The 12890-nt window shown below is 37.1% G+C and overlaps 1 protein-coding gene across 1 annotated transcript in view; it reads right to left on the reverse strand.

Moving 5' to 3' along the window:
- Nucleotides 1–2280: 2280 nt before the first annotated feature.
- Nucleotides 2281–12890, reverse strand: part of NHLRC2 (NHL repeat containing 2) — a 66995-nt gene continuing 56385 nt past the window's right edge. The window contains exons 9-11 of the mRNA XM_032775156.2: nucleotides 9075–9284; nucleotides 6849–7074; nucleotides 2281–3365 (exon numbers count right to left, since the gene is read on the reverse strand). Of these exons, the coding sequence (XP_032631047.1) occupies nucleotides 3109–3365; nucleotides 6849–7074; nucleotides 9075–9284 (693 nt within the window). The 3' untranslated portion in view covers nucleotides 2281–3108. The remainder of the gene's footprint in view (nucleotides 3366–6848; nucleotides 7075–9074; nucleotides 9285–12890) is intronic.

Below are 12890 nucleotides of genomic sequence, written 5' to 3' on the forward strand. Positions count from 1 at the left end.
TCAGGGTATAGCCCTTTAATCAATTTATACATGCACATTTAGGCAGAGAATAATACCTGTAATACTATATTGAAAGCGCTGACGCATTACATTTAAATAAAATAAGAGCTACACACAGATGATTTTTCTAAAGCAAGAAGCTCAAAAAAGTGACACTTTAGGATAACAGACTGGTTATCTCTGTACAAGTTTTTTTAATCTAGGAAAATGACTGGCTCACATTTTTATTACCCTGACCAACTTGAATGGACAAATATGAATTAATTATCTTAAAATTCAGAGAACAGTCCAATTTGGCTGAATGACATACTCAAGACAACAGAAATAGTCTGATGTGTCATTTCTAACTACTGAAGCTCATACTTGGTTTTATCGGTAGGTGACAAAAAAAATTTATGAACTAGATGGAAGTAGAACTCAGGTTTCCTGGCTATTATCCAAGATTTTTATGTAAATTATATATATTTTAAAAAGAGCACAGCTTTTGTTATATAACTACAAGGACTGGTAAATTCTTAATATCTTTTCCTTAACCCTGCAAATATCATTTGCAAACAGCAAGTAGACCCAGAAGCCAATTTTTCTGTCTATTTCAAACACTAAAATAACACTTAGGCTCATTGGCTTGTCCTAAAAAACCTGAAAGTATAGGTGAAGAAGGCTGCCTAAAAGATTAATGTTCAAACCCTAGCACTGCTGATGAGTATTAATAGAGAGCTTTCAGATCACAGATATGCTGACATTTGATTTTAAGAGGGAAGGAAAAGCCACGCCATTCTCTATTGTTCCCTTAAAACAAAAAAGTCTCAGAGTTCACAAGCAACATTTTAGTCAGTTTCAGAGCAGGAAAGACTTTCAACAAATTATCTCAGCCATTTACTAACAGGTGTTATGAACTATTCTGACTATTTTAGGAGAACGGGTTATTAAAAATATCATTCACTTACACATACTAAAATATACTTTTTAACAGTTATTATTTTAAAACTATGTGCAAATTCATGTTGCACATTAGAAAGCCGAAGTCTATTTTGTTGGGGTTTTTTCCTCTTATCAGAATTAAACCTTGTGATTAGAGTATTGGGCCGAATGCAAATACCACTGAAGTCAACAGGAGTCCATCCAATCCATGTAAAGAAATCTACTTATGCCATTTACCACGATAATTGATAGCAAAGAAAACAAAGGATATTTACTCGCCTGAAGAAACTTGCTTGAAGCAAACAGAATTTTGTATTACAGTATCATTGTTGGAAGAGAAGACTAGAACTGATTGCTAATGAAGGCTGAGGGTTTGGCTACACTTGCAGCTGTAGAGCACTGGGAGTTAAAGCTGTCTTCGTATACCTGTGTAGGGAAAGCGCTGCAGTGTGGCCACATTTGCAGCAGTGTTGGGAATGGTGCATTATGGGCAGCTATCCCAGAGTTCAAGTGGCTGCAACATGCTTTTCAAAAGAGGAGGGTGGGGTGGAGTGTGACAGGGAGTGTGAGGGGGAGAGAGAGTGGATTTTTGGAGCCGACACTGTGTCAGCTCCCTGCCTTGCAAATTCCGACCACTTCCCCCACCCCTCTCTCATTCACTCTTAGATGCAAATAGCCTTCAGACCAGATAAGCAGCTGCTCTGACAGACTTCCTCCCTCCCCCCGCCATGCTGTTGCTCTCCTCAAGCAAACACTAGCTGTGGACATTCCCTGCCTGCCTCTGCTTGAGCAAACAGTGGCTGTGCTTGTTTTTTTAGATAAGTAGCTCCCGGAGCCCTGAGTTCACAACAAAACAAAGAGAGGCATCGCAACAAAACAAAGAGAGTTCTTTAGTTAAAAGCATTATGGGAAAATTCCAGAGGTCAGTTACAGCGTAGTAAGATTAATTGCTTTTTACACTGGCACTCCAGCACTGCAGCACCAGCGCTGTTCTCTTTATTTCTCTCGTCCCAATCAGCGCTGTAGCCAGAGAGATACAGCGCTGTATGTGCTTTGCCAGCGTGGACAAGGAGTAAGTTGCAGCACTGTAAAGCCACTACCAGCGCTGCAACTCTCCAGTGTAGCCAAGGCCTGAGATCCTCCAAACACACGCACGAGTTAATTACCATATAAGTCGCCCTACAGAACACAATGTTCTGATTCAAAGCCCACTGAAATCAACAGAAAGACTCCCATTGACTTCAAAGACCTTTGGATCAGGCCCTAAGTGTATAAAGTTACCCAGGAGCACAAGTATTTGCAGAATTAGGAATCTTATACTATTCACAGAGGAGTTGTAAAAACATGAGAGGAAAACCATTCGAGAGAAATAGTTGACATTTAATGGTTGCAAGTTAGAGTCACAAATATTATTTACACTCTACTCTCTAAAATACAAATGGAAACACTAATTAGAAAAACTCCAGCATGCCAATTTTATATAGGCACATTTGTGGTTTAACATTGTTATGTAACATTTCTATGTGACCTCAAACAGTTCATTTCCCAAAAGTTTTTCCACACAATTGCGCTCTTCAAATAAGGCATAAATATCTAGTTTCAAGAAACAGACTTGATTTGCACAAAACCAAACAGCCCTGTGTTTTCAAAATATATTACATGTGTTTTAAATGTTTTCCATCATAAAATAAGAAATATAATTCTTTTATGACCTGCAGAAACAAAAATCAAGTTTTTAAATATTCTATTAAAAACAGAAGGTGTAAAAAAAAAAAAAGGAAAGTTGCAGTTGTTCTTCCCCAAATGATTTTGATGTTGCTACAGTATGCAGTGCAAAAGAATACCAGTAATATCACAATGTAATACTGGTCCTTCAAAAATGGACTCTTAAAATTGTTGCTCACGGCTTAAAATTGCCTAGGCCCAATCTATTCACAAGAGTCAACAGACAAAGTTTAAGGACATTATTGCTCACACAACAACAAAAAGAAATAAAGGGACCAAGATACCGTTACAATTTTTCTTGATTCAGCACTAGGCATTTCTGTTTCACCTTCTAAAGCATAATATGCTTTGTAACTCTTCATATTCTATTGGAAGACGAGGAAAAAATCTACTAATTTTTTTTGCCGATAAAAATGTTAGAAAGTAAAACTAGAGTGTGAATCTATTGGGTTTTTGGTTTAGTTAAAATGCATATGTCAGCTCTACTTGAGCTGTGCTACCTTGGTTTGTATCGGCTATCTGTAAAAGCTGACTGAATGAGATTCCTTTCATCATACAGGCACTGCTGTCTTTGCTACAGTAATAGAGGCACACTTTGATAGACAATACAGCTTCGGATGACAGGAAGCTACTGGGTAACTGCAAGGAGATGAGAGGTTGATGGGAAATATCCTCAATTTCTCCAGATGGATTCTGTCCCTGAAGTAGCCACTCATTACCTGGAAAAGAAAAACATGGTGTCACTGACTTTTATACACAAAGTTAAATCTCACAAGGCATCAATTTGTGTATGATTTTAGTTTTAAGACAACATATCATATTTTCTCACATGCAACAGTAGTGGAAACTTCCCTGGATTCTACCAGTCTGCTAGAAAATTGAAAATGAATTCACAAATACTTTTTATTGTATAAAGCTTGGATTTAAACATATGGGTGCACCTGACTGTCTTAGGTATGCGCAAAGAATTTGCAATATGCTTTGTAAGCTGATATTCAAATTTCTCCGTTAAGTTAACAGGAAGCTGTGCACATATATCAGAGACCTAATACTCAAGATAGATGACTGAATGCCCCTAAAGTACATAAAACTTTAGATTCTTATGAAACATTTTCAAATAAAAGTGTTGGCTTTATAAATGGCTTACTGGAAATTAATAATGTTTAGGCTGGCTGAGACCTGAAATTCCTGTGTGTTTAAATATTTAAGAGTATATAACAATATAGAAATGCAAAATGAGAATACAAATACAGCTCTGTAACATCTCCTAAAAATATCAGTTCCCTTAGTTCAAAAAGTTAAAACACTATTCAATTCAGGTTGCAGATGAGTGAAGACAATTTAAAGGGCCAAAAACTGTCTTTAGATTTTGTACATGCAATCCACTGCAGGAACAAATGTAATCTGGACCTTTGAAAACCTGGCCTCAGAAATGGAGAAATAAGATTAAACAATGACATTGTTAACTTTTAAAAAATTTCCCTTTTTCTGTTTAATGATGCTTGGGAAGAACAGACTGGTAAGCCTTTCAATATACTTTTCTGGCACAAAGGGTGAGGAGTTCACCTAATTATATGTAGAATACAGCTTTTTCTGAGGGCATCACTTATTCTCTAGACACCTGGAGATTACCAGTGGGTAGTTGTGGTATTTTTTAAAACATCTAGGAGGAAAAAAAAGATGTTCCTGGTTAAGTGCACAAAGATCATGAACTCACTTTTCGAGAATGGCAATATGGTGTCCATTTAAGTACAGAGCAATGTTTTCTGAGTACAATATTCTATGGTGACAGTTCAATTTAGGCCCATAGTAACCTTAGTTTGAGTATGGTAACAATGGGCGATTTTTACAAAGGGGGATCGTAGAAGTTTAAGGCTTCTAGTAGAACTTTTTAAACCCACATTTTTTTCTACCATTAAAGTACTTATGTAATTTCTAAATTCAACACTCAAAAGAATCCTAGAGATGGGATACGTTAAGGGTGGGGAATGAAAAAAGAGCAAAGATCCAGCACTGAGAAGGCATATGTGCATTAGTTTCCAAAATTCTAGAAGTATAGAGAGAAGCATGTGTTATTAAAGGAATGCAGAGAAAGAGAGAGAAACACATCTAGGTACAGACTTGGCACTCCCAATTGGGGGTAACATGACAGTTCTTCTGATGGAAAATGCTGGCTGGTATTCACCTGAAGGATGTAACATTAGATAAGAAGACACTACCAGTTGCTTCTTCCTTAAGATGCTCACACACCAATTTCCCAGTTGATTGTGGAGATTCTTTTGTTTCAATTGCTACTGCAAGTTGTGCCCAGCAAAATCAATCAATGAGGAGCATTTGTGCCTGTAGATTAGTGGACTCATCCCTGAGGCACCTCCTGCTGGTTGTCCTTGGGAATTAGCTCTTTTCCAGCCAGGAGTGCCCTCTGCAGGCCCGTGATTCACCTGTCCTCTGGCCCCATGTCTCTCCTTGGACCCCAGTGCCTCTTAACTTGGTGGGGTACTGCCAAGGAACAGTACCCCACCAATCTGGATCTCCCCTCCCTGGGAAACCCCCAACCCACTATCCCCACTTTGCCTCAGTTTTGGCTACTGCCCAGTTTCCATCTAGCCCCCATTCACTGGGGCAGACTGCAGTATCAGCCACTCATCATAGGCAAAGGGGTTTGGACCTGCTGCCTTTACCTACCCCTTGGGCTGCCCCCTGCAGTCCCCAGTATCTCTTGGCCTTATGCTAGGCTGCAGCCTGGGGCTTTCCAGGCAGGAGCTCCCCAGCTCCTCTGCCTTTCCCCAGCCCTGCTCCCCTCAGGTACCTGTGTTTGGCTCCCTGCAGCCAGGCCCTTCTCCCTCTATAGGCAGAGGGAGTCTCTTTGCTCCTAGCTGGCCTGTATAAAAAGGCCAGGGAAGCCGTGGTCTGATTAGAGTGTGGCCCAGCTGCAGCCGCTTCCCCAGTCAGCCCAGCTCTTAGAGCTGCAGCTTTCAAGCCCTCCCAGGCCACTTTTTAAACCCCTAGGGCAGAAGCAGGCAACCAACCCGCTACAGTGCCATTCTTAGATCCTCCCCTTAGGCTGGCGGGGGGGATCTGTTAGCAATGGGCGGGCTTCCACCCGCCCAGTTCCCAGAAACCCAGTAGGTGCAGTGCCATTCTTAGCCAGGAACCCAATAGGTGCAGTGCCATTCTTAGATTAGTCCAACATATGGCCTTTGTTATGAATAAAAGTTGAACATACTAACAACTGGCAAAGAGACAAAAATGTTATCAAGGGATACTTTACATAAGTTTTGGAGGATATATTTTTTAGTTTTCTTTGTATTGTGCCTGTAGTAAAAACATCCACCCATTTTCAGATGTATATTAAAGTTAATTCCGGGTGAGATGAGCTTCTTAATTTTTCAAAATTTCAGGCTAACGGGTACATCATTTTCCTTTAGCAATTTTCTTCAGATACATTAGAAATGACAGTGAGATGGAAAATGTACTGTATTTAGTAGAAAAAGGCATACATGTACGAAACTACTAGTATTTGAGCCAGGCCTTAGCATGAACAACTGTATTGTACTACATATCATGAATGTACATAAACATTTTAATACACTCTTCTATGGTACTTATGAATGAATATAAATATAATAACTGAGCACCTAGGAGACAATAAGCTTACATTCACAGCACTGTTGTGAAGCAAGGAAGTATTATTCATCCCATTTTACAGAGAGGCAACTGAGGCACAGAGAGATTACACTGAATGAAACAAGTCAGTAGAAGAGCCACGAACAGAATGCATTTCACCTTGTTTCCAGTGCATGAATAACAATACTATTTTAACTGTGTGCCTTGCTCTGTATGTGTGTGTATGCAGTATGGTGAATCAGGTTCAAATTTTGGCTTAACTTAAAAACAAGTTCTCACTGAGGATAAAATGTGACATCCTTCAATGGTATACATCAGCTTTCCTGCTAAAAATTCTTAATTGATTTAGCTGTCAGCCTCTCAAAAGACAGATGATGAGGGTGGAGCAGCCCATCCCCAGAAGATGAGGGCAACCATCTAAAGAACATAAAGGGATGGGCTCTGATTGTTGATAATAAACAAAACTTGACATTTTACTTGTCCATCAAATACGTTATTCACTCTGGAGGAGTGAGCTAGTAGAACTTTCCAAGGCTGCAATATATGCAGTCTTTCTAAAAATGCAGTCACTTTACCTTCCGCTGTGAGAAACCAGGAACTGGGTGCTTCTTCAGTCAGCTTCGTATTTGCAGGAAGGCTTAACCTTAATAAAAACTGAAGGGTCTGGCCAGGGATTACAGTCAATGAAGGAAGTTGGATGTTCGGTGCAGATTTAGGCAGCTTGGGGATGTTTGCCGTCTTATTGTTTTGAACAAATGGACGATCTACATCATCAAATATTTCAGTGCGCAGGATAGGCAGCTGTCAAAGAAATATTAACAAGTATTTCTATTTGAAGGCTTGCTTTATGGTATAAGACTGCAGAGCATCTTGCAATTATGAATTCATAGCACCAAAATCCACAGCTGGTATGTGAACAAAGAATTTGTACTGAAATAAAGATTTATACATTTCAATATATTTACTGTATAGAACTGGAACTCCCCTTAGCTAGCATACAGAAATTCTGCGCTGATAGGAGAGGGAAGGGGAAATGCCAAGACAAATTTTATTTTTTTTAAAAATCCAAAGAATTTACCTTAAAGCAATATCAACACCCCTATCTATTTTTTTTGTCTTCTCTCATTTCAAATTTGAATAACTTCATTACAGATGCCAGTTTAATAATAACCCAAGAGTGCTGTTAACTTAGTAATAACTACCGTGAGATAATAAAATTCTTCGGCTTTGACTGCAGATTATGTAGTCCAAGACATGATTATCTTATATAGCAGTGGCTCACAATCTTTCCCGACTACTATGCCTCTTTCAGCAGTCTGACTTGCCTTGCGAACCTCCAAAAACTTAAAACCCTTAAAAACTACTTGCTTACAAAATGACACAGAAAATTACAAAAAGTGTCACAGCACACTATTACCGAAACATTGCTCATTTTCACCATATGATTACAAAATGAATCAACTGGAATATAAATATTGTACTTGCATTTCAGTGTGATAATTGAGCCAGTTTTTCACTTATAAGCCTTCTCTGAAGTCCAAGCCCCAGGCAATGGGGCTGAAGGAAGTAATTTGGCTTTGTGGGAGCCTCTGTGGTGTAGGGTCTTTTGCAACTGCCCTGTTGCCACTTCCTAATGCTGGCCTTGTACCTGTGACCACCCTAACCCCACCCCATGACCTTGTAGGGGGCTGCAGCCCTAGGTTGAGAAACACTGATCTACATGAGCTGATGTATCCCCTGATTGAGAACCACTGTCATACAGGAAGCATTGAACATTAAACACATTAAAAATGTAGATGTTACCAAATTGATTTAAATACACTTCATGGTTTGAGGAAGAGAGTTTAGCCTTTGTGTCAGTGTACCTAAATGGCCATAGCTACTCAGCTATATATGATGATATGAACAGACAGAGAAATTCATTCACATCTATTTTTCTTTATTTGTAATAAGCAAACAAGGTGAAATCCAGTTTTGAAAGGGGCCTTAAGTTGATCACTTATTTATGAAAAAATCAGGAGCACACAAAATTCTGTATTTGCTCATGCAAGATTAAAGGCATTAAATTGGATTTTTTCCAAATCCAGTACAAAGACAAACACATATTTATGAGCAATACACGTGTTTATACAAGAGAGTGGTGAGCTATTTTGCTTCCTCACTGATGGACACATGCAATAAAAACAGCATGCTACCGTTCTCAAGGTCTTTGTTGCAAGTGAACTTTGTCGTGCTGTGTTTTGCATTCCTACTGTTCCATATGCTTTTTGCCTTCATTAGAAGTCAGAAAAATAACTGCAGCACTACAGACGCTGGCAAACGTCCATGTAACAATACCACTAAGAGGGTCTCACCAGCCTTTTTTTTTGGGGACTTGATCTGGCAAGTTGCTGAGCAATCTTAACTCATATTAATTCTGTATTAATGTGGTTGTTGATTAGGTGATCATTATCTTGCAGTATTGGGCCAATAGAGACTATTTCTTGAGGGCTGAAGTTTCTGTATTCTAACTCTTTCATGCAAGTTTATTGATTTCTTTCTCTATGCACAAGTGTCCTTCCCGAACTCCTAGCAGAGATGGAATATTTATTTTAAGTCTAACAGGATATTCTTAAAGTAGACAGTTTTCTGTTTGTCAGACTATCACAAATATTATGGATATATGTTTATGGCACTGAAAAAATTCATTAACTATGCTTTTTATACCACCCAAAATCACTGTGAGCAGATACAGTAAGTAAAAACCTATAGTAGTAATTTACAAAATCTTGTGTCAAAAACCTTTAGTATGTTTTACTTGCCATGGAAATAATTTTTGTTTCTAAATCCAGCACTTTAATTTGATGATTATTTGTGTCAGCAATATAAAGCAGACGGCCATTCTCTTCAACACATAATCCTCCTGGTTCATTGAAAGTCGTCTGCATGAGGCTGGAACCAACAACATTACTTGCTTCTCCTGTACCTGCCAGTGTAGCGCAATTCTTCATTTTGGGATCTACAAACTTAATCTAAGGAAAACAAAAGGAAAACGTTGAAAAGTTATCAGAATTATAACAAACTCTTCTGGCTAGTGTTTTCAGGAGACACCAACAATTTTGGGTACCTTAGTTATTGAGTGCCCAACTTGACACTCCATAAAAAAGATAAGACGTTCTGAAGGTGGAAGCTTAGCACTTTGAAAACCGAGACACTTTTAGGTGTCTCAGGTTGGATACCTAAAAACTGAAGCCCCCAAATTCAGCAGTCACTTTTGAAATTATTGGCCAATTTCCCTTTTCCTGAAAATAACGCTAGAAATATATATGCAGATATATAAATAATAAATAAGTTAATTACACTTTTTCTAGAACAGGCAACCTAACCAACACTAAAAGTAACCAAACTCATATCTTGCTAATTTAACCATAGTATCAATTTGTAAGTAGCTGTGCAAGCACAGGAATTCTAGGAAATTTATTATTAATTATTATTATTAAATGGATCTCTAATCAATTATGAACCTACACATACTTCCACTGTAAAAATTCACTATGATTCTAAACATACCTTGTGAACCCCTAGCATACATAATACTAAAAACTGTTTTAAAATTAGTTTACATACAGTTGGGGATTGTTCATACACATTGTATTTATTATTAAAAGTTGCAAATGTACATGAAAATTTGACATCTTTGGTTTTATTCCCTCACCCTGTGCCTTTTTCAAATGCCACTTGCTTCTTAGGCCCCAATCCTGCGAAGTTTTCTACACATGCTTAAGCTTTACATCATGAAAATTTTAAGTTCAGTAGGATTTCTGAGAGGTTAAAAACATGCTAAGACTTTATAGGATTGGGTACTTGGGACTGTTAGATTTTCTGGGCTAGGACCTTATCTACACACAACCCCCTCCCCACCACCAACCACAATAGGTCTCTGCGTGCTAATGTAATATAAATACTAAATAGTAACAATCTGAAAAAACTGAATAAAAAACAATGACTCTTCCTTCCCATTGTATTAGTTTTCCTGCAGCAAGAAATGAACAAGTGACATGCTTCGGTCTGAATGGCAAAGCATTTGAAGGTTTGTGTGACAAACGTAGGATATGATTTAATTTTTTTTTTTTTTTTTTTTTTTTTTTTAATATTATGAGAGCAGTCAAAGGCCCTAATTAGGAACTGTGGTAGGAACTATACAAACACACCATCTGTGTTATGTTCATATATTTTGTTTTACTTTAATATAAATTAGATTAAGAAAAAAAGGACCCCCTGTTATTCCTGTGAAGTGAGTTAAAGAATTTGTAGGTCAAACACAGTTTAAAAAACAAAACAAAAAAACAAGAAAATCTTAACTGTAACATAGTTCAGCCACCCAAACTGTTTTAATAATTGGTTTAACTGATATGCATCTTAAACTAAATTTAAAAATAGTTCTTTAACTCTGTTCCCAGTCTAGTATGAATGGCTTCTTAGTAGGTCTGTCGATTAATTGCAGTTAACTTGTGATTAATTCAAAAAAATTAATCGCAATTAAAAAATTAACCTATTAATCTTTTTTAATCAACCTGTTAAACAAAAGAATACCAATTGAAATTGATTAAATACATTTGGATGTTTTTCTACATTTTCAAACATATTGATTGAAATTACAACACAAAATACAAAGTGTACAGTGCTCACTTTATATTTTTATTGCAAATATTTGCACTGTATAAATGATAAAGAAATAGTATTTTTCAATTCTCCTCAGACTAGTACTGAAGTGCAATCTGTTTATTGTGAAAGTGCTACTTACAAATGCAGATTTTTTTTGGTTACATAACTGAACTCAAAAAAACAAATCAATGTAAAACTTTAGAGCCCGCAAGTCCACTCAATCCTACTTCTTGTTCAGCCAATCACTAAGACAAACAAGTTTGTTTACATTTACAGGACATAATGCTGTCCACTTCTTATTTACAATGTCACCTGAAAGTCAGAACAGGCTTTTGCATGGCACTTGCATAGTCAACACTGCAAGGTATTTACATGCCAAGTATGCTAAACATTCGTATGGCCCTTCATGCTTTGGTCACCATTCCAGCAGACATGGTTCCATGCTGATGATGCTCATTTAAAAAAAGAAAAGTGTTAATTACATTTGTGACTGAACTCCTTGCAGAAGAATTCTATGTCTCCTGCTCTGTTTTACCCGCATTCTGCCATATATTTCATATTATAGCAATCTCAGATGATGAGCCAGCACAAGTTGTTCATTTTAAGAACACTTTCACTGCAGATTTGACAAAATGCAAAGAAGGTACCAATGTGAAATTTCTAAAGATAGCTACAGCACTTGAACCAAGGTTTAAGAATCTGAAGTACCTTTCAAAATCTGCGAGGAATGAGGTGTGGAGCATGCTTCCAGAAGTCTTAACAGAATAACACTCAGTTGGGAAAACTACAGAACTGAACCACCAAAATATAAAATCAACCTTCTGCTGGTGGCATCTGACTCAAATGATGAAAATGAATGTGCAGATTGTTATTGAGCAGAACCAGTCATCAGCATGCGCGCATGTCCTCTGGAAGGGTGGCTGAAGCATGAAGGGACATATGAATCTTTAGAGCATCTAGCATGTAAATATCTTGTGATGCCAGCTACAACAGTGCCATGCGAACACCTGTGACATTGTAAACAAGAAGCGGGCAGCATTATCTCCTGCAAATGTAAACAAACTTGTTTGTCAGAGTGATTGGCTGAACAAGAAGTAGGACTGACTGGACTTGCGGGCTCGAAAGTTTTACATTATTTTATTTTTGAGTGTAGTTTTTTTTTAAATATAATTCTACATTTGTAAGATCAACTTTCATGATAAAGAGACTGCACTACAGTATTGTATTAGGTGAAGGGAAGAATACTATTTCTTTTGTTTTTTACTGTGCAAATATTTGTAATAAAGATAATATAAAGTTAAAACTGTACACCTTGTATTCTATGTGGTAACTGAAATCAATATATTTGAAAATGTAGAAAACATCAAAAAATATTTAAATAAATGGTATTTGATTATTCTTTAGCAGTGCCATTAGATTAATTGCGATTAATTTGTTTAATTGCTTGACAGCCCTAGTTCTTAGCAACATGAAAAATAAAAGAAAGCAGAAGGGAAGAGACTGAAAGCCATGACTAAAAAACAATGAATGCTAATACTTCATCTGTAATTCATAACGTTCGGTATTTAATTTTTGTTGCTATTGTTATTTTCTTTTTTAATTTACAGCACTGACTTAATCATACTGTGTAATTTTAAACAGACCCTCAGTAAATATTTAAAAAACATTAATATAATGGAATCGTAGAATAATCTATTTAACAGCAAGATAAGCAGTAAATACAATTTCAGCCTCGCAGATAATTAAGATGTAGGATAATAAAAATTATACAAACATGCATCACTTCAAACAATCATCTGTAGTTTCATTACCATAATTAGACATGAAAAAGTCACTTTCTTGAAAATTTATGAGCTGGGTACCAGAACTCACTGGTTAAAAGGCATTTTATCTAATTTTACGTAAAATAGGGGAAGGGAGAAAGATTGACTGGGCTTATTTAATCACAGGGTTGTCAAGTCCCTTCAAACTTT

The sequence above is a fragment of the Chelonoidis abingdonii genome, chromosome 15 (assembly GCF_003597395.2).
Source record: "Chelonoidis abingdonii isolate Lonesome George chromosome 15, CheloAbing_2.0, whole genome shotgun sequence".
Lineage (NCBI taxonomy): Eukaryota > Metazoa > Chordata > Testudines > Testudinidae > Chelonoidis > Chelonoidis abingdonii.